General features: G+C 58.3%; 1 protein-coding gene across 1 annotated transcript; it reads left to right on the top strand.

Annotated features, from left to right (window-relative positions):
* The first annotated feature begins 647 nt into the window (after positions 1–647).
* Positions 648–21940, top strand: CDK16 (cyclin dependent kinase 16). The gene is made up of 17 exons (XM_066570442.1): positions 648–760; positions 1686–1803; positions 3166–3290; positions 4287–4388; positions 5180–5236; positions 6739–6853; positions 7576–7670; positions 8912–8974; positions 10408–10531; positions 11812–11932; positions 14958–15055; positions 16386–16491; positions 17292–17334; positions 17538–17628; positions 18339–18416; positions 19588–19635; positions 20321–21940. Exons 2-16 carry the CDS (start codon positions 1695–1697, stop codon positions 19623–19625), a joined length of 1365 nt encoding a protein of 454 aa, XP_066426539.1. The 5' UTR covers positions 648–760; positions 1686–1694; the 3' UTR covers positions 19626–19635; positions 20321–21940.
* The last annotated feature ends 262 nt before the right edge of the window (positions 21941–22202 follow it).

The following is a 22202-nucleotide window of genomic DNA, read 5'->3' as shown; positions in this document are numbered from 1 at the left end:
CACTCCATTCTGAGGCTGGAGTAACCCCTGAGTAAGCTCTGAGTAGCGCTGGAGTAACTTCGGAGCAGCCCCTTCCTGTTCGGGGCTGCGGAGTAAACCCCGAGTAACCCCGGAGTCCCCCCAAAAGGGGGCGGAGCCTCTTTGGCGCTGTCCCCGCCCCCTCCCTCTGAGGGGCGGGGTCGGGGAGCGGGATCCTGGTGGCCGTTGGGTGTGGGGGGGCGGGGTCCTTAGCCCAGCTGTGACGTCACTGGGGCAGGGGGTCCCCCGAAGGGAATCCCCCTCCCTCCCCTCCCCCATTTCCCTGCTGTGGAGTTTGGGGGCGTGTCCCAAACAGCGCCCACCCCCCAGAAGCCCCTCCCCACCACAGAGGGGCGTGTTCTTATAAGCCCCGCCCCTTTTTACTCCTCTACTTTCCCACCGTTTTCGCTGACGTCACTCCTCACTTAGCCCCGCCCCTCCAGCGCGTTGTCCCGCCCACAATGACGTCACCGCTGCTTAACCCCGCCCCTCCCGCTCTCTCGCACCGCCCCTCACCCTAACGTCACTCTCCGCTTAGCCCCGCCCCTCGCGCGCCTCGCCCCGCCCCTCGCGCTGACGTCACGTGGCCCCGCCCCGCCGCCATCTTGCGCCGCCGCCGCCGCCGCCGCTCCCGCCGCTCCCGCCCGGCCCGGCCCGGCCCGGCCCCACCGGAGCCCCCGCGGGGTCGGGCCCGGCCCCGCCATGGCCGAGGATTTCTGGGAGGCTCCGCGCCGCTGAGCCGGTAACGGGAACCGCCCCGGGAGCGCCGGGAACGTCCCGGGAATCACCGGGAACCGCCGGGAACGTCCCGGGAATCACCGGGGCCGCCGTGAGGGCAGCGGGGGGGGGGAGGAGGGCAGGGGAGGAGGCCACGCCCCCTCGGGGCACGCGCGGCACCTCCGAGGGGAGGGGAGGGGCACCGGGGGGGGGGCCCAGGTGTGGGGGTGGGGATGGGGAGGGGCCAGGTGTGCCCGGGTGTGAGGGGGTGCCCAGGTGTGAGGGGGTGCCCAGGTGTGCCCAGGTGTGCAGTGGACCCAGCCTGTGCCCAGGTGTGCACGGGGCGCAGGGGGTGCTCAGGTGTTCAGGGTGGGCCCCAGGTGTTCAGTGTGGCCTCAGCTGTGCCCAGGTGTGCCCAGGTGTGCAGGGCACTCAGGTGTGCAGTGAACCCCAGGTGTTGAGGCTGTGCCCAGGTGCGCAGTGACCCCACCTTTGCCCAGGTGTGTAGAGTGGCTCCAGGTGTGCCCAGCTGTGCCCACGGCTCAGATATGCAGTGACCCCAGGTGAGGCTGTGCCCAGGTGTGCGGGGCACTCAGGTGTGCAGGGTGACCCCAGGCGTGCAGGGTGGCCCCAGCTGTGCCAGGTGTGCCCACCACTCAGGTGTGCAGTGAGTTCAGGTGCCCAGCTGTGCCCAGGTGTGTGCAGGGGTGCTCAGGTGTGCAGGGCACCCAGGTTTGCAGTGACCCCAGCTTTGCCCAGGTGTACAGGGGTGCTCAGGTGTGCAGGTTGAGCCCAGCTGTGCCCAGGTGTGCGTGCCCATGCTCAGGTGTGCTCAGGTGTGCCCAGGTGTGCAGGGCACTCAGGTGTGCAGTGACCCCAGGTGTGCCCAGGTGTGCAGGGCGGCTCCAGCTGTGCCCAGGTGCGCGTGCCCACGCTCGGGTGCCCCGCAGGGCAGGGCCATGGACCGGATGAAGAAGATCAAGCGCCAGCTCTCCATGACGCTGCGGGGCGGCCGCGCCCCCGACAAGGCCCTGGGGGACCCCCGCGATGGCGCCGGCAGCGACAGCGGTGAGCGCTGGCCCTTTAAGGGGAGCCCCGCCCCCCCGAAGCCGGCCCCGCCCCCCCAGCCGGCCCCGCCCCCCCCCCCCGGAGCCGGCCCCGCCCCGCCAAAGTAGGGAGCTGGCCCTTTAAGACAGTGCGGGTTGGGGGTGCCTGGCCCTTTAAGGGGGGGGGGCAGGGTTGGGGGTGCCTGGCCCTTTAAGAAGGGGGGGGCAAGGTTAGGGGTGCCTGGCCCTTTAAAAGCTTTGGGGGTGTGGGGAGGAGATTGAGAGGGTGCCTGGCCCTTTAAGAAAGTGTTGATCCCTTTAAGAGGTGCCTGTCCCTTTAAGAGGGTGCCTGTCCCTTTAAGAGGCTACCTGGCCCTTTTTACAGTGTACCTGCCCCTTTAAGAGGTCTCCTGTCCCTTTAAGTGGGAGGGGGAGGGCACACATTTTGAGGTGCCTGGCCCTTTAAGAGGGTACCTGGCCTTTTTACAGGGTACCTGTCCCTTTAAGAAACAGAGGGGGGCATAGTTTTGGGGTGCCTGTCCCTTTAAGAGGGTGCCTGTCCCTTTTAGAAGCTGGGGGGGGACACATTTTGAGGTGCTTGTCCCTTTAAGAGGGTGCCTGGCCCTTTAAGAAGCCGGGGGTGGGGGGGATACATTTTGGGGTGCCTGTCCCTTTAAGAGCCGGGGGTCCCCTCCTGTCCCCCCCCACCCCCACGTGTCCCCCCCCTCCCCATCTGTCCCCTGTCCGTCCCCCCCCGCCGTGTCCGTCCATCTGTCCCCGTGTCCTGTCCCCTGTGCCACCCCCAAGGTGCCACCACCTGTCCCCGGTGCCACCACCTGTGCTCTGTCCCCGCGTCACCTCCGTGTCCCCAAATTGGGGGGGGAGGGGAATGGGGGGCAGGGTGTGGCAGCCCTGGGGACCTTGGGGGGATTTTGGGGTCCTTGGGGACATTGGGGGGGACATTGGGGGGGGTCCCTGGGGGGTCCTTTGGGGGTCCCTTGATTTGGGGACATGGGGGGGTCCTTCGGGGGTCCTTTGGGGGTCCCTTGATTTTGGGGGGGGGGGTTGGAGGGTACCTGGGGACATTGAGAGGTCCTTGGGGACATTGGGGGGTCCCTGGGGGGTTTTGGGGGGTCCTTTGGGGGTCCCTTGATTTGGGGACATGGGGGGGGGGTCCTTGGGGGTCCCTTGATTTTGGGAATTTTGGGAGGTCCTTGGGGACATTGGGGGGGGTCCCTGGGGAGGGGCTTTGGGGACAGCTTGGGGACACTGAGGAGTCCCAAGGGTTCCCTTGAGTTTGGGGTGGTTTTTTGGGGGGTTTTTTTGGGGTATTTTGGATATTTTGGGGTCCCTGACCCCCCCCCCCGCCTCTCTGTGTCCCCAGAGCCGGGGGGGGACGAGGCCCGGATGGGGTCGGACGGGGAGAGCGACCCCCCCTCGGGGACATCCTCGGAGGAGGTGGCGTCACCCGTGAGGCTGCGGCAGCACCCGCGGCACGGAGCCTGCGAGGTGGGACTGGGGGGACTGGGGGGACTGGGGGACTGGGGATACTGGGAGGGACTGGGGATGCTGGGAGGGACTGGGGGACTGGGAGGGGCTGGGAGGGACTGGGGGACTGGGAGGGGCTGGGAGGGACTGGGGATACTGGGAGGGACTGGGAGGGACTAGGAGGGACTGGGGGTACTGGGAGGGACTGGGGATACTGGGGGGACTGGGAATACTGGGAGGGGCTGGGAGGGACTGGGGACACTGGGGGGACTGGGAGGGGCTGGGAATACTGGGAGGGACTGGGAGGGGCTGGGGGGACTGGGAATACTGGGGGGACTGGGAGGGACTGGGGGGGACTGGGAACGACTGGGGGGGACTGGGAGAGACTGGGATGGGCTGGGAGGGACTGGGGGGGACTGGGAGCGATTGGGGGGGACTGGGAGGGACTGGGAGGGACTGGGAGGGACTGGGGAACTGGGAGGATTGGGAGGGACTGGGCACACTGGGCATACTGGGGATACTGGGGGGACTGGGGATACTGGGGGGGACTGGGAGGGACTGGAGGGACTGGGGGGGGACTGGAGGGACTGGGAGCACTGGGATGGCACTGGGCGCACTGGTGTGAGCTGTCCCCTGTCCCCAGGATGTCACCAAGCGCCTGTCCCTGCCCAAGGGGGGGCCCTGGGCTGAACTGGGATGAACTGGGAGGGCCCTGGGCTGAACTGGGAGGGCACCGGGATGAACTGGGCTGAACTGGGCTGAACTGGGCTGAACTGGGATGACCTGTCCCCGTCCCCAGGATGTCACCAAGCGCCTGTCCCTGCCCAAGGGGGAGGCTGGGGCTGAACTGGGAGGGCCCTGGGCTGAACTGGGCTGAACTGGGCTGAACTGGGAGGGCACCGGGATGAACTGGGCTGAACTGGGCTGAACTGGGAGGGCACCGGGATGAACTGGGAGGGCACTGGGATGAACTGGGCTGAACTGGGCTGAACTGGGCTGACCTGTCCCCGTCCCCAGGATGTCACCAAGCGCCTGTCCCTGCCCGCTGACACCCGCCTGCCCGAGGGGGGGCTGGGGCTGCCCGGGCCCCTGAGCCGCCGCCTGCGCCGCGTCTCCCTGGTGAGTCCCAGTATGGACCAGTATAGACCAGTACAGACTGGCACAGACCAGTATGAACCAGTACAGACCGATACAGATCAGTACAGACCAGTATGAACCAGCACAGACCAGTACAGACCAGTATGAACCAGTACAGACTGGTACAGATCGCTACAGACTGGTACAGACCAGTATGAACCAGTATAGACCGATACAGATCGGTACAGACCAGTATGGGCCAGCATAGACCAGTATAAACCAGTATAGACCAGTACAGACTAGTATGTGCTACTAGAAACTGGTATAAGCCACTATGGACCACTATAGACCAGTATAAACCAGTACAGGCCAGTATAAACCAGTATAGACTGGTATGGACCACTACAGGCGAGTATGGGCCAGTATAGACCAGTATGGGCCAATATAGACCAGTACAGACCAGTATGGGCCAGTATAAACCAGTATAGACCAGTACAAACCAGTACAGACCAATATGAGTTACTAGAGACCAGTATAAACCACTACAGACCACTATAGACCAGTATAAACCAGTATGGACCACTACAGGCGAGTATGGGCCAGGATAGACCAGTACAGACCAGTGTGGGCCAGTATAAACCAGGATAGACCAGTACAGACCAGTACAAACCAGTACAGACCAGTATAAACCAGTACAGAGCGGGAGGGCGGGGTCCCCCCAGCTCTCCCAGTTCTCCCAGTAAGATGTCCCCTCCCCTCCCCTCCCCTCCCCTCCCCTCCCCTCCCCTCCCCTCCCCTCCCCTCCCCTCCCCTCCCCTCCCCTCTCCCCTCAGTCTGAAATCGGCTTCGGGAAGTTGGAGACCTACGTGAAACTGGACAAACTGGGAGAGGTGAGGCACCGGGGCCACCTGAGTGTCACCTGTGTCACCTGTGTCACCTGAGTGTCACCTGTGTCACCTGTGTGTCAGTTGTGTGTCACCTGTGTCCATCACCTGTCACCTGTGCTGTCACCTGTGTGTCACTTGTGTCACCTGTGTCACCTGTGTGTCACCTGTGTCACCTGTGTGTCACCTGTGTGTCAGTTGTGTGTCACCTGTGTCACCTGTGTCACCTGTGTCATCTGTGTGTCACCTGTGTGTCACCTGTGTCACCTGTGTCACCTGTGTCCATCACCTGTCACCTGTGCTGTCACCTGTGTGTCACCTGTGTCACCTGTGTGCCACCTGAGTGTCACCTGTGTCACCTGTGTGCCACCTGTGTGTCACCTGTGTCACCTGTGTCACCTGTGTCCATCACCTGTCACCTGTGCTGTCACCTGTGTGTCACCTGTGTCACCTGTGATGTCTGTGTGTCACCTGTGTCACCTGTGTGTCACCTGTGTCCATCACCTGTGTGTCACCTATATGTCACCTGTGTCACCTGTGTCACTTGTGTCCGTCACCTGTCACCTGTGTCACCTGTCACCTGTCACCTGTGCTGTCACCTGTGTGATCTTTGTCACCTGTGTCACCTGTCACGTGTGTCCCCTCTCTGTGCCCATTGTCCTGAGGTCCCCATGCCCCAAACCCCATCAAAATCACCTCAAAATCCCTTCGTGTCCCCACTGTCCCTGCTGTCCCCGGACGATGTCCCCAACGTGTCCCCATGTCCCCAGGGCACATACACCACGGTGTTCAGGTGTCCCTGATGATGTCCCCATGTCCCTGATGTCCCCAATGTGTCCCCATGTCCCCTCAGGGTACCTGTGCCACGGTGTACAGGTGTCCCTGACAATGTCCCCAGTGTCCCCTGACGATGTCCCCAATGTGTCCCCCATGTGTCCCCAATGTCCCCTCAGGGTACCTACGCCATGGGGTACAGGTGTCCCTGATGATGTCCCTGATGATGTCCCCATGTCCCCAACGTGTCCCCATGTCCCCAGGGCACATACACCACGGTGTACAGGTGTCCCTGATGATGTCACCGTGTCCCTGACGATGTCCCCAATGTGTCCCCATGTCCCCTCAGGGTACCTGTGCCACGGTGTACAGGTGTCCCTGACGATGTCCCCAGTGTCCCCTGACGATGTCCCCAATGTGTCCCCCATGTGTCCCCAATGTCCCCTCAGGGTACCTACGCCATGGGGTACAGGTGTCCCTGCCATCCCCACTGTCCCTGATGATGTCCCTGATGATGTCCCCACTGTCCCCAATGTCCCCAATGCCCCCTGACGATGTCCCCATGTCCCCAGGGTACCTATGCCACGGTGTACAGGTGTCCCTGATGATGTTCCTGATGATGTCCCCACTGTCCCCAATGTCCCCTGGTGATGTCTCCAATGTCCCCTGATGATGTCCCCGCTGTCCCCAGTGTCCCCTGACGATGTCCCCAATGTGTCCCCTGCTGTCCCCAGGGTACCTATGCCACGGTGTACAAGGGCCGCAGCAAACTGACCGAGAACCTGGTGGCGCTGAAGGAAATCCGGCTGGAGCACGAGGAGGGGGCGCCCTGCACGGCCATCCGCGAGGGTGGGGACACTTGGGGACATTTGGGGACACTGGGGACACCAAGGGGACATTGGGGACACTGGTGGGACACAGCCTGCACGGCCATACGGGAGGGTGGGGACACTGAGGGGACATTGGGGACATTGGGGGGACACTGGGGGGACACAGCCTGCACGGCCATACGGGAGGGTGGGGACACTGAGGGGACATTTGGGGACACTGGGGACATCAGGGGGACATTGGGGACACTGGGGGGACACTGGGGGGACACAGCCTGCAGGGCCATCCAAGAAGGTGGGGACACTGAGGGGACATTGGGGACACTGGGGACATTGCAGGACATGGAGGGGACACAGGGGACATTGGGGATGGGGGACACTGGGGACATGGGGGACATGGAGGGGACACGGGACATTGTGGACAGGGGGACATTGGGGACACGGAAGGACAGGGGGACATTGGGGACATTGGGGACAGGGGGGACACGGAGGGACACAGGGGACATTGGTGGACACAGCAGGGACAAGGGGACATGGGGGGGACTCAGGGGACACTGGGGGGACATTGAGGGACCAATGCCCCCCTGTCCCCAATGTCCCCAATGTCCCCAATGTCCCCAATGTCCCCCCTGTCCCCAATGTCCCCAATGTCCCCCCTGTCCCCAATGTCCCCAACGTCCCCAATGTCCCCTCCCTGTCCCCAATGTCCCCAATGTCCCCTCCCTGTCCCCAATGTCCCCGCAGTGTCCCTGCTGCGGGATCTCAAGCACGCCAACGTGGTGACGCTGCACGACATCGTGCACACGCCGCAGTGCCTGACGCTGGTCTTCGAGTACCTGGTGAGCCCCAAATCACCCCAAATTCACCCCAAAATCACCCCAAATTCACCCCAAAATCCACCCCAAATTCACCCCAAAATCCACCCAAAATCACCCCAAAATCCACCCAACAATCACACCAAAATCCACCCCAAATTCACCCCAAAATCACCCCAAAATCCACCCCAAATTCACCCCAAAATCACCCCCAAATCCACCCCAAATTCACCCCCAAATCCACCCCAAATCACCCCAAAATCCAGCCTGAAATTCAACCCCAAGTTCTCTCCAAAATCCGCCCCAAATCGCCCAAAAATCACCCCAAAATCCACCCAAAAATCACACAAAAAATCACCCCAAATTCACCCCAAAATCACCCAAAAATCCACCCAAAAATCACACAAAAACCCACCCCAAAATCACCCCAAATTCACCCCAAATTCACTGAAATTCACCTCAGAATTCACCCCAAAATTCACCCCAAAATCCACCCAAAAATCACACAAAAAACCGCCCCAAATTCACCCCAAAATCACCCCAAAATCCACCCAAGAATCACCCCAAAATCCACCCCAAAATCATCCCAAATTCACGCAAAATCCACACCCAAATCACACCAAAATTCACCCCAAAATCACCCCAAAATCCACCCCAAATTCACTGCAAATTCACCCCAAATTCACCCAAAATCCACCCAAAATCCACCCCAAAATCATCCCCAAATCCTCCCCAAATCACCCAAAAATCACCCCAAAATCCACCCAAAATTCACCCCAAATTCACCCTGAAATTCACCTCAGAGTTCACCTCAAAAAATCCCCCAAAATTCACCCAGGACCCCAAAATCTGCACCAAAATTCACCCAAATTCACCCCAAAATTCACCCTGAAGTTTATCTCAGAATTCACCTCAAATTCACCCAAAATTCACCCCAATGTTCACCCAAATTCACCCCGAAATTCACCCCAAAATTCAACTCAAAATCACCCCAAAATCCATCCCAAATTCACCCAAAATCCACCCCAAGTTCACCCCAAAATCCACCCCAAAGTCACCCTCAAATTCACCTCAGAATTCACCTCAAAATCCCCCAAAATTCACCTTGGACCCCAAAATTCACCCCAAAATTCACCTCAAAATCACCCAAAATCCACCCAAAATTCACCTTGAAATTCACCCCAAAATTCACCTCAAAATCACCCAAAATTCACCCGGGACCCCAAAAATTCACCCCAAAATTTGGGATTTTCTGCTTTGTCCAGGACCGGGACCTGAAGCAGTACCTGGACGATTGTGGGAACGTCATCAGCATGCACAACGTCAGGGTGAGGGGTTTGGGGTAATTTTGGGGGATTTTGGGGTAATTTCAGGGATTTTTGGGTAATTTCAGGGATTTTGGGGTGTTTGGGGAAATTTTGGGGGATTTAGGGAGATTTTAGAGAAATTTTGGGGAGGTTTGAGGGGGTTTTGGGGGGCATTTTGGGGTTATCAGCATGCACAACGTCAGGGTGAGGGGTTTGGGGTGATTTTGGGGGATTTTGGGGTAATTTCGGGGGATTTTGGGGTAATTTCAGGGATTTTGGGGTGTTTGGGGAAATTTTGGGGGATTTAGGGAGATTTTAGAGAAATTCTGGGGAGGTTTGAGGGGGTTTTGGGGGAATTTTGGGGTCATCAGCATGCACAACGTCAGGGTGAGGGATTTGGGGTAATTTTGGGGGATTTTGAGGTAATTTTGGGGGATTTTGGGGTAATTTCGGGGGATTTTGGGTGTTTTGGTAAATTTTGGGGGATTTAGGGAGATTTTAGTGGGATTTTGGGGAGGTTTGGGGAGGATTGGGGGGGTTTTGGGGGAATTTTGGGGTTATCAGCATGCACAACGTCAGGGTGAGGGGTTTGGGGTGATTTTGGGGGATTTGGGGGTAATTTAGGGGATTTTGGGGTAATTTCAGGGATTTTGGGGTGTTTGGGTAAATTTTGGGGGATTTTAGTGGGATTTTGGGGGATTTTGGGGGGGATTTTGGGGGATTTTGGGGGGGATTTTGGGGTCATCAGCATGCACAACGTCAGGGTGGGATTTGGGGGTATTTTATGGGATTTTGGGGGGTTTGGGGAGGGTTTTAAGGGGATTTTGGGGTCTCTGGTGTTTCCCAGGGAGGTTTAGGAGCCACAGAGGGACTGGGAGTGTCCCGGGGTGTCCCCTGTCTGTCTGTCTGTCCTTGTCTGTCTGTCCCTGTCTGTCTGTCCCTGCCCTTGTCTGTCCTTGTCTGTCCCTGTCTGTCTGTCTGTCCCTGTCCTTGTCTGTCCTTGTCTGTCCCTGTCTGTCTGTCTGTCCCTGTCTGTCTGTCCCTGCCGTTGTCTGTCCTTGTCTGTCCCTGTCCCTGTCTGTCTGTCCCTGTCTGTCCGTCCCGGGGTTCTGACCCCGTTATTATTTTTTTGGGGTGCAGCTGTTCCTGTTCCAGCTCCTGCGGGGTCCCTGTCTGTCTGTCCATCCCTGTCCTTGTCTGTCTGTCCCTGTCTGTCCCTGTCTGTCCCTGTCTGTCCCTGTCTGTCTGTCTGTCTGTCTGTCTGTCTGTGTGTCCGTCCCGGGGTTCTAATCCCATTATTTTTTTGGGGTGCAGCTGTTCCTGTTCCAGCTCCTGCGGGGTCCCTGTCTGTCTGTCCCTGTCTGTCTGTCTGTCCCTGTCTGTCCCTGTCTGTCTGTCTGTCTGTCTGTGTGTCCGTCCCGGGGTTCTAATCCCGTTATTTTTTTGGGGTGCAGCTGTTCCTGTTCCAGCTCCTGCGGGGTCTCGCCTTCTGTCACCGTCACAAGGTTCTGCACCGCGACCTCAAACCCCAGAACCTCCTGCTCAGCCGCCGGGGGGACCTCAAGCTGGCAGATTTCGGTCAGGGCACCCCAAAAACCCCAAAAACCTCACCTGGGACCCCAAAAACCCCACAAAACCCCATCAGAAACCCCCCAAAAACCCATAAAATCCCCCAAGACCCCGTAAACCTTCCCAGGGCTGCTCAGCCTTTGGGGTGACCTCAAACTGGCAGATTTCAGTCAGGGCACCCCAAGAGCCTCACCTGGAACCCCAAAAACCCCTCAAAACCCCATCAGAAACCCCCAAAAAACCCATAAACCCCTCCCAAAACCCATAAAATCCCCCAAGACCCCATAAAACCCTCCAAGACCCCCTAAACCTTCCCAAGACCCCGTAAACCTTCCCAGGGCTGCTCAGACTTTGGGGTGACCTCAAGCTGGCAGATTTCCATCAGGGCACCCCAAAAACCCCATCAGAAACCCCCAAAAAACCCATAAAATCCCCCAAGACCCCATAAACCTTCCCAGGATCTGCTCAGCCACCACAGTGACCTCAAACTGGCAGATTTCAGTCAGGGCACCCCAAAAAACCTGACCTAGGACCCCAAAAAAACCTGACCTGGAACCCCAAAACCTCACCTGGAACCCCAAAAACCTGACCTAGGACCCCAAAAACCTCACAAACCCCATCAGAAACCCCCAAAACCCATAAAATCCCTCAAGACCCCATAAACCTTCTCAGGGCTGCTCAGCCTTTGGAGTGACCTCAAGCTGACAGATTTCGGTCAGGGCACCCCAAAAACCTCACCTGGGACCCAAAAATCTGACCTGGCACCCCAAAAACCTGACCTGGAACCCCAAAAACCTCACCTGGAACCCCAAAAACCTGACCTAGGACCCCCAAAAACCCCATAAACCTTCCCAGGATCTGCTCAGCCATCACAGTGACCTCAAGCTGGCAGATTTTGGTCAGGGCACCCCAAAAACCTCACCTGGGACCCAAAAATCTGACCTGGAACCCCCAAAAAGCTCACCTGGAACCCCAAAACGTGACCTGGGACCCCCAAAACCTGACCTGGGACCCCAAAACCTGACCTGGAATCCCCAAAACCTGACCTGGAACCCCCAAAACCTCACCTGGAACCCCAAAACCCCATCAGAACCCCATAAAATCCCCCCAAAATCCCATAAACCTCTCCTGGGACCCCAAAAACCTCTCAGAACTCCCCAAACCCCCCCCCAGGACCCCATTTTCTGCCCCCCTGATCCCCATTTTCTGCCCCCCTGACCCCATTCTGCCCCCCCCGATCCCATTTTGCCCCCCTGAACCCCATTTTGCCCCCACTTTTTGCCCCCCAGGCCTGGCCCGTGCCAAGTCCATCCCCACCAAGACGTTCTCGAGCGAGGTGGTGACGCTGTGGTACCGCCCGCCCGACATCCTGCTGGGCTCCACCGAGTACAGCACCCAGATCGACATGTGGTGGGCACTGGGAGCACTGGGAGGGACTGGGAGGGGCTCTGGGAGGGACTGGGATGGGCATTGGGGGCATTGGGATTTACTGGGATTTACTGGGAGGCACTGGGGGCATCAGGATGGGCACATCCTGCTGGGCTCCACCGAGTACAGCACCCAGATCGACATGTGGTGGGCACTGGGAGCACTGGGAGGGACTGGGAGGGGCTCTGGGAGGGACTGGGATGGGCATTGGGGGCATTGGGATTTACTGGGATTTACTGGGAGGCACTGGGGGCATCAGGATGGGCACATCCTGCTGGGCTCCACCGAGTACAGCACCCAGATCGACATGTGGTGGGCACTGGGAGCACTGGGAGGGACTGGGAATGACTGGGAGGGGCTCTGGGGGCATTGGGATTTACTGGGATTTACTGGGAGGGGCTCTGGGAGGGACTGGGAGGGACTGGGATGGGCATTGGGGGCATTGGGATGGACTGGAATTTACTGGGATTTACTGGGATTTACTGGGATGGGCACTGGGATGGGCACATCCTGCTGGGGTCTACGGAGTACAGCACCCAGATTGACATGTGGTGGGCACTGGGAGCACTGGGAGGGACTGGGAGGGACTGGGAGGGACTGGGAATGACTGGGATGGGCACTGGGGGCATTGGGATGGACTGGGAGGGACTGGGATTTACTGGGATGGGCACTGGGGGCACTGGGATGGGCACATCCTGCTGGGCTCCACGGAGTACAGCACCCAGATCGACATGTGGTGGGCACTGGGAGGGACTGGGAGCACTGGGATTTACTGGGAGAGGGACTGGGAGGGACTGGGAGGGACTGGGATGGGCATTGGGGGCATTGGGATTTACTGGGAATTACTGGGATGGGCACTGGGATGGGCACATCCTGCTGGGGTCTACGGAGTACAGCACCCAGATCGACATGTGGTGGGCACTGGGAGCACTGGGAGGGACTGGGATTTACTGGGATGGGCATTGGGGGCACTGGGATTCACTGGGATTCACTGGGATTTACTGGGAGGCACTGGGGGCACTGGGATGGGCACATCCTGCTGGGGTCTACGGAATACAGCACCCAGATCAATGTGTGGTGGGCACTGGGAATACTGGGAGGGACTGGGATTTACTGGGATTTATTGGGATTTACTGGGAGGGGCACTGGGGGCACTGGGATTCACTGGGGGCATCAGGATGGGCACATCCTGCTGGGATCTAATGACTACAGCACCCAGATCGACATGTGGTGGGCACTGGGAGGGACTGGGAGCACTGGGATTTACTGGGAGGGGCTCTGGGAGGGACTGGGAGGGACTGGGATTTACTGGGATGGGCATTGGGGGCATTGGGATTTACTGGGAATTACTGGGATGGGCACTGGGGGCACTGGGATGGGCACATCCTGCTGGGTTCTACAGAGTACAGCACCCAGAGCGACATGTGGTGGGCACTGGGAGCACTGGGAGGGACTGGGATGGGCATTGGGGGCATTGGGATGGACTGGGATTTACTGGGATGGGCACTGGGATGGGCACATCCTGCTGGGCTCCACCGAGTACAGCACCCAGATCAACGTGTGGTGGGCACTGGGAGGGACTGGGAGGGACTGGGAGCACTGGGATTTACTGGGATTTACTGGGAGGGACTGGGATGGGCACTGGGGGCACTGGGATTTACTGGGATGGGCACTGGGGGCACTGGGACAGGCACATCCTGCTGGGGTCTACCGAGTACATGTGGTGGGCACTGGGATTGACTGGGAATTACTGGGAATCACTGGGATTTACTGTGAGGGACACTGGGATTTACTGGGATTCACTGGGATCCACTGGGAATTACTGGGATTTACTGTGAGGGACACTGGGAATCACTGGGATCCACTGGGAATTACTGGGATTTACTGGGAATCACTGGGATTCATTAGGATTTACTGGGATTCACTAGGATTTACTGGGATTTACTGTGAGGGACACTGGGATCCACTGGGATCCACTGGGATTTACTGGGATTCACTGGGATTCACTGGGATCCACTAGGATTTACTGGGAATCACTGGAATTCACTGGGATTTACTGGGATTCACTGGGAATTACTGGGATTTACTGGGATTCACTGGGATTGACTGGGAATCACTGGGAATTACTGGGATTCACTGGGATTCACTGGGAATTACTGGGATTCACTGTGAGGGACACTGGGATTCACTGGGAATCACTGGGATCCACTGGGAATCACTGGGATCCACTGGGATTTACTGTGAGGGACACTGGGATTTACTGGGATTCACTGGGAATCACTGGGAATCACTGGGATCCACTGGGATTTACTGGGAATCACTGAGATTGACTGGGATTCACTGGGATCCACTGGGATCCACTGGGATCCACTGGGAATCACTGGGATCCACTGGGATTTACTGGGATCCACTGGGATCCACTGGGATTCACTGGGATTTACTGGGGCTTACTGGGATTCCCTGGGATTCACTGGGAATTACTGGGATTCACTGGGAATTACTGGGAGGGACTTGGGGATTTTGGAGTTCCCACAGGGGTAATTTTGGGGATAAATTGGGGTTTTTTTGGGGGTAACTTTGGGGTAAATTTGGGGTTTTTTGGAGTGGCTCTGGCAGGGGGGTCAGTCTGGGATTTTGGGGATAATTTTGGGTTTTTTGGGGGTAATTTTGGGGTAAATTTAGGGCTTTTTGGGGTGTCCCTGGCAGGGAGATCAGTCTGGGGTTTTGTGATAATTTTGGGGTAATTTTTGGGGGTAATTTTGGGGTTTTTGGGGTGTCCCTGGCAGGGGGGTCAGTCTGGGGTAATTTTGGGGGTAATTTTGGGGGTAATTTTGGGGTTCTTTGGGGTGTCCCTGGCAGGGGGGTCAGTTTGGGATTTCGGGGTAATTTTGGTGGTAATTTTGGGGTAATTTTGGGGTTTTTTGGGGTGTCCCTGGCAGGGGGGTCAGTTTGGGATTTCGGGATAATTTTGGGGTAAATTTTGGGGTTTTTGGGGTGTCCCTGGCAGGGGGGTCGGCTGCATCTTCTCGGAGATGGTGACGGGGCGGCCGCTGTTCCCCGGGGCCACCGTGGAGGAGCAGCTGCACTTCATCTTCCGCCTGCTCGGTGCGTTTGGGGCGAAAAACGGGGGATTTGGGAAAATTGGGGGGTTGGGGGAAATCTGGGGGGATTTGGGGGAAAAATCTTGGGAGTTTGGGGCAGATCTGGGGGGGTTTGGGGGAATTTGGGGCAAATCTGGGGAGATTTGGGAAAGTCCGAGGGGTTGGGGGGAATTTGGGGGGGGTTTGGGGCAAATCCAGGGGGATTTGGGGCAAATCCGGGGGGATTTGGGAAAAATCCAGGAGGATTTGAAGGAAATCTGGGGGAATTGGGGGAATTTGGGGGGATTTGAGGGAAATTCGGGGGGGTTTGGGGGAAATGTTGGGGGTTTTGGGCAAATCCAGGTGGAATTTGGGCAAATCTGGGGGGTTTTGGGGCAAATCCAGGAGAATTCGGGGAAATCTGGGGGGGGAATTGGGAAAATCTGGGGAGGTTTTGGTGCAAATCTGGGGGGGTTTGGGCAAATCCAGGAGAATTTGGGAGGATCTGGGCAGGATTTGGGGAAATCCAGGGGGATTTGGGGTAAATCTTGGGGTTGGGGCAGATCTGGGGGGGTTGGGGCAGATTTGGGGGGTTTGGGGCAGATTTGGGGGGTTTGGGGCAGATCTGGGTGGGTTTGGGGCAGATTTGGGGGGTTTGTGGCAGATTTGGGAGGGATTTGGGGCAGATTTGGGGGGTCTGGGGCAGATTTGGGGGATTTGGGGCAGATTTGGGGGATTTGGGGCAGATTTGGGGGGTCTGGGGCAGATTTGGGGGGTTTGGGGCAGATTTGGGGGGGTTGGGGCAGATTTGGGGGGTCTGGGGCAGATTTGGGGGGGTTGGGGCAGATTTGGGGGGTCTGGGGCAGATTTGGGGGATTTGGGGTTGATTTGGGGCAGATTTGGGGGGTCTGGGGCAGATTTGGGGGATTTGGGGCAGATTTGGGGGGTCTGGGGCAGATTTGGGGGATTTGGGGCAGATTTGGGGGGTCTGGGGCAGATTTGGGGGGGGTTGGGGCAGATTTGGGGGGTCTGGGTCAGATTTGGGGGATTTGAGGCAGATTTGGGGCAGATTTGGGGCAGATTTGGGGGGTCTGGGTCAGATTTGGGGGGGGTTGGGGCAGATCTGGGGGGGTTTGGGGAAGATTTGGGGGGGTCTGGGTCAGATTTGGGGGATTTGGGGCAGATTTGGGGGATTTGGGGCAGATCTGGGGGGGGTTTGGGTCAGATTTGGGGGGTCTGGGGCAGATTTGGGGGATTTGGGGCAGATTTGGGGGGTCTGGGGCAGATCTGGGGTGTCTGGGGCAGATCTGGGGGTGCTGAGCTCCTCTCCCCCCACCCCGTGTCCCCCCCTTTAGGGACCCCGACGGAGGAGACGTGGCCGGGCATTGGTGCCAACGCCGAGTTCCGGGCACACAAATACCCCCAGTACCCGCCCGAGGGGCTGCGGCAGCACGCGCCACGGTCAGGGACAGACGGACACGGCGGGGAGGGGACAGACGGACAGGGAGGGGACAGACAGGACAGACAGGGAGGGGACAGACGGACAGGGGATACACAGACAGGGAGGGGATAGACAGGGAGGGGACAGAGGGAACAGACAGGGGACAGACAGGACAGGGGACAGACAGACAGGGGACAGATGGACAGGGAGGGGACAGACAGACAGGGGATAGAGGGAACAGACAGGGGACAGACAGACGGGGGAGGGACAGACAGGGGACAGACAGACAGGGAGGGGACAGACAGGGGATAGAGGGAATAGACAGGGGACAGAGGGACACGGCGGGGACAGACAGACAGACAGGGGACAGCAGGGTGGCACTTGGGCTGGGGGAGGCACCTGTCCTGTGGGGATGGCACCTGCCCCATAGAATGGCACCTGTACTTGAGGGTGGCACATGGGTGGCACCTGGGCCATGGGCTGTCCCTGTCCCCTCTGGGCTGTCCCAGTCCCTGTCCCCTGTGGGGTGTCCCTGTCCCCTGTCCCTGTCCCTGTCCCCTGTCCCCTGTCCCTGTCCCCTGTCCCTGTCCCTGTCCCCTGTCCGTGTCCCCTGTCCCTGTCCCCTGTCCCTGTCCCCTGTCCCTGTCCCCTCTGGGCTGTCCCTGTCCCCTGTCCCTGTCCCTGTCCCCTGTCCCTGTCCCTGTCCCCTGTCCCTGTCCCCTGTCCCTGTCCCCTGTCCCCTGTCCCTGTCCCCTGTCCGTGTCCCCTGTCCCTGTCCCCCAGGTGCGTTGGTGGCTCCTGAGTCCCTTTGTCCCCCCAGGTTGGACCAGGACGGCGCCGACCTCCTGGGGCAGCTGCTGCAGGTGAGCTGGGCGTGGCCTGCGCTGGCCCCGCCCCCTTTGGCCACACCCCCACTGACCCCCTCCCCTTCCATGGGCGCGGCTCCCCGGGAGGGGGTGGGGGTGCAGCCACGCCCCTTTGATGAGTGAGGGCGGGGATTTGGATAGCCACGCCCATTCGTGGGGCGTGTCCCACGGGTGGGCGTGGCCTGACGGGGGCGGGGCAGTTCGAGGGGCGGCGGCGGCTGCCGGCGGCGGAGGCCATGGGACACCCGTTCTTCAGCTGCCTGGGGCCGCGCGTCAGCAACCTGCCCGACAGTGAGTGGGCGGGGCCGGGGGCGGGGCCAAGGGGGCGGGGCCAAGGGGGTGGGGCATTGGGAGGGTGATGTGGAATTTGGGGCGGGGCTTCACATGGCTGTGGCACTGGGGGTGGGGTTTTGGATTTGGCACTGGGGGTGGAGTTTCCATGGGTGTGGCACTGGGGGCGGAGTTTCCATGAGTGTGGCACTGGGGGCGGGGCTTTGCATGGGTGGGGCATTGGAAGGGTGATGTGGGATTGGGGGCGGGGCTTCACATGGGTCTGGCCCTGGGGGTGGAGCTTGGTGAGAGTTTGGAAATGGGGCGGGGCTTTGCAGGGGTGGGGCACTGGGGGCGGGGCTTTGCATGGGTGGGGCATTGGAAGGGTGATGTGGGATTTGGGGCGGGGCTTCACATGGGTGTGGCATTGGAAGGGTGGGGTGCTGTGGGGGTGGGGCTTAATGGGTGTTGTCATTGGGGGTGGGGCTTCACATGGGTGGGGTTTTGGGGGTGGGGCATTGAGAGGGTGGGGCTGTGTGGGTGTGGCTTAGAGTGGGTGGGGCTTATCTGTATGGGGCATTTCAATGGGTGGAGCTGTGCTGTGGGTGGGGCTGAATGGGCGGGGCTTGAACACTATTGGGCGGGGCTATGCAAATCAGGGGTGTGGTTTTCTAGGGGTGTGGCTTGGGCTGGCCACACCCCTTGATTTGGGGTTTCCCCGCCCCCTCCAGCCACGTCCATCTTCGCACTGAAGGAGATTCAGCTGCAGAAGGAGCCGGGGCTGCGCACGGGGCCCCTGCCCCCCACAGGTGGGGACCCCAAAATCCTGAACCCCAAAATCCTGAACCCCAAAAACCCTGAGCCCAAAAACCCTGAAGCCTAAAAACACCTGAACTCCAAAAAGCTGAACTCCAAATACCCTGAACCCCAAAAACTCTGAACTCCAAAAACCCTGAACCCCAAAAACCCCCTGCCCCCCACAGGTGGGGACCCCAAAAACCCTGAACCCCAAAAACCCTGAACCCTAAAAACACCTGAACTCCAAAAAGCTGAACTCCAAATACCCTGAACCCCAAAAACCTAAACCCCAGAAATGCTGAACCTCAAAAACCCAAAACCCCAAAAACCTGAACCCCAAAAACCCCCTGCTCCCCACAGGTGGGGACCCCAAAAATCCTGAACCCCAAAAACCCTGAACTCCAAAAACCCTAAACCCCAGAAACCCTGAACCCCAAAAACCTGAACCCCAAAAACCCCCCAAACTCAAAACCTGAACCCCAAAATCCTGAACCCTAAAAACCTGAACTCCAAATACCCTGAACCCCAAAATCCACCTGAACCCCAAACACCTGAATCCCACAGGTGGGACCCCAAAAACCCTGAATCCCAAAAACACCTGAAACCCCAAAAATCCTGAACACAAAAAACTCCCTGAACCCCAAAACCCCTGAACTCCAAAAACCCCCTGCCCCCCACACCCTTTTCCTTGGGGTTTTTTGGGGTCATTTTGGGGGATTTTTGGGGTGTTTTTAGGGTGTTTTGGGCTTTCTTGGGGGGTTAATTTTTGGGGTGGATTTGGGGTTTTTTTGGGGTGGTTGTGGGGTATTTTTGAGGTGGTTTTGGGGTGTTTTTGAGGTGATTCTGGTTTTTCTTGGGGGGTGTTTATGGGGTAGATTTAAGGTGTTTTGGGGGTGTTTTTTTGAGATGATTTTTTTTTTTTTTTTTGAGGTGGTTTTGGGTTTTTTTGGGGGGTGTTTATGGGACATTTTAAGATGGTTTGGGGTTTTTTTTTGAGGTGGTTTTGGGATTTTTTTGGCCGTGTTTATGGGGTAGTTTTGAGGTGGTTTGGGGGTTATTTTTGAGGTAGTTTTGGGCTTTTTTTCCAGGTGATTTTGGGTTTTTTTTCAGGTGATTTTGGGGTTTTTCTGAGGTGATTTTGGGGGTTTTGGGGCGTTTCCTGACCCCTTTTTTTCCCTACAGGTTCTTCCGCCTTCCGGGTGCTCGACACCGAGTTCTGATGTTGAGCAGGTGAGGGCCCCCCCAAAATCCCCAAAATCTGAAATCAGCCTCCCAAAATCTGGGGTCAGCCCCCGAAAATCCCCAAATCTGGGATCAGCCCCCCAAAAATCCCCAAAATCTGGGGTCAGGTCCCCTAAAATCCCAAAATCTGAAATCAGCCCCCCAAAATCCCCTAAATCTGGGATCAGCCCTGCAAAATCCCCAAAATCTGGGGTCAGGTCCCCCAAAATCCCCAAAATCTGGGATCAGCTCCACAAAATCCCCAAAATCTGGGGTCAGCTCCCCCAAAATCCCCAAAATCTGGGGTCAGCCCCCCAAAATCCCAAAACCTGGGATCAGCCCCCCCAAAATCCGGGATCAGCCCCCCAAAATCTCAAAATTTAGGATCAGCTCCCAAAAATCTGGGATCCCAAAATTTGGGAGGGGCATTATTGGGGAATGATCCCCAAACCCCCCCTAAAAATGAGCCCACCCCCCAAAAATCCCAAAAATGATAAAAATTCAGGAGCCCCCCCCCCCTTGGAATTGGAACCGCCCAAAACCGGAGCCGCCCCCATTTGAAATTTGGGGTTCTGACCCCCCCCGCCCGCCCCCCAAAAATTTCAGGGAGGGGTCCCTAAAAAGGGAGGGATAAATATTGGGGGGAATTTTCATCTTTTTGGGGTCATTTTTTAACTCCTTCCTCTCCCCACAGCCCCTGGATCGCTGCTGCGCCCCCCCCAGGACCCCCCAGATTCGGGGCTGGGGTCCCCCCCAAAAAAACCTCCAGGACTTTGGGGTCACCCCAAAACTCCTCGTGGGGGAGGGGGGGGGTCCTTGGACTGCTGACCCCCCCCCAAAATCCCCTAACCCCCCCCCCACCCCCAAGGAACTGCTGCTGGATTTTGGGGGGGGGGTTTCACTGGGACCCCCATTGTGGGGGGGTCTGGGGGGGAGATTTGGGGTCCCCCCCCATTTTTTTGGGGTCCCCCCTCCCCATTTTTTGGGGTCCCCCCCATTTTTGGGGGGTTTTTCCCCCCTCAATTTACGTCGAGTTTTATTTTTTCAAGGCAATATTATAAATCAGAGTCTATATCGGCCCCTCCCCCGCCCGGGGGGCGGGGCCTGAGGGGGCGGGGCCTAAAGGGGGAGGGGCCAAAAAGGGGCAGGGCCGTTTGGGGAGTGGGGGTGGGGAGCTTACTCGGAGGTCACTCATGCTTTACTCCAGGGTTACTCGGGGTTGGGCCCTTTTCACTCCAGGATTACTCTGGGGTTACTCCAGGATTACTCAGACTTTACTCCAAGATTGGGCCCATTTCACTCCAGGGTTGCTCCATGTTTACTCCAAGTTCACTCAGACTTTACTCCAAGGCTGGACCCACGTTACACCACGCTTACTCCAGGGTTACTCAGACTTTAATCCAATGGCAGGCCCACTTCACTCTGTGGTTACTCCAGGATTATTCAGACTTTACTCCAAGATTGGGCCCTCTTTACTCTGTGGTTACTCAGACTTTACTCCAAGGCAGCTCAGGCCCAGCTCTGGGCCACCCCTGCCCTACTCCAGCCTTACTCCAGGCTTACTCAGCCTCCTCTCGCTCCTGCTCTCTGTTACTCCTGAGTTACTCCAGGTTCTTACTCAGAGCCTCCTCCACTCTTACGTTGAGGTTGCTCCGGACTCGATCCCTACTCAGACTTTATTCCGGAGTTTCTCACGGCCAGGGTGGGGCCTTTACTCTGCTCTTACTCCAGGCTGCTCCAGGAGATCCTTACTCTGAGTTTACTCTGAGTTTACTCAGCCTTTGAGGGACTTGCAGGCAGAACTTACTCCAGACTTACTCAGCTCCTTCCTCACTCCGGCCTTGCTCAGCTCCCCCTTTCTGGGTTGTTTTGGCTCCTTTTGTGCTACTCACACCTTACTCCGGGTGTTTGGATCCTCTTTGCCTTTGCTCTGTGCTTACTCCGCCCTTACTCAGCGCTTCCCGCGCTCGCTCAGCCCCTGCTTGGAGCTTCCTCAGCCTTTACTCAGAGCTTAATCAGCCCTTGAACGGACATTGCTCAGCCTTTACTCAGAGGTTGCTCAGCCCTCTTCACAGACATTACTCAGAGGTTACTCAGAAGCTGCCCAGTCTTTACTCGGAAGTTACTCAGCCCTTGAACGGACGTTACTCACAGTTTACTCCGGGGTTACTCCCAGCCCACCCAGAAGGGACACATCTCCCCTCACTGGCTACTCCGGGGTTACTTCCACATTACTTCGGGGTTACTCCAAGGTGGAGTTTTACTCTGAGGTTACTCTCACTTTACTCCATGGTGGTGGTTTGCTCTGGGGTTACTCCACTGTTACTCTCACTTTACTCCAGGGTTACCCCCACCTTACTCTGGTTTTACTCTGAGGCTCCTCCCCCTCCCCCAGCCTCACTCAGGACCGCCCCTCCCCCATGGGGGCGGGGCCTCGCTCTGTAGTGGGCGGGGTCTCTGTGGCCCCGCCCCCTCCATGGGAAGGGGGGGGCGGGGGGAGCCCCGGACCGCGATGGGGGGAGGGGAAGGGGGGGAAGGGGCACGGAGCCTGCGGGGGGGGGGGTGGGTTAAGCCCC

The sequence above is a fragment of the Molothrus aeneus genome, unplaced genomic scaffold (genome assembly GCF_037042795.1).
Source record: "Molothrus aeneus isolate 106 unplaced genomic scaffold, BPBGC_Maene_1.0 scaffold_30, whole genome shotgun sequence".
NCBI lineage: Eukaryota > Metazoa > Chordata > Aves > Passeriformes > Icteridae > Molothrus > Molothrus aeneus.
The sequence above is the reverse complement of the archived record's forward strand: the minus strand, read 5'-3'. Positions and strand labels throughout refer to the sequence as shown.

Coding starts and splice junctions, on each gene's coding strand:
- CDK16 (XM_066570442.1), top strand. CDS start 1,695: ATGGACCGGATGAAGAAGATCAAGCGCCAGCTCTCCATGACGCTGCGG. Junction 10,532..11,811: donor CCTCAAGCTGGCAGATTTCG/GTCAGGGCACCC, acceptor TTTGCCCCCCAG/GCCTGGCCCGTGCCAAGTCC. Junction 17,335..17,537: donor TCCTGGGGCAGCTGCTGCAG/GTGAGCTGGGCG, acceptor GGGGCGGGGCAG/TTCGAGGGGCGGCGGCGGCT.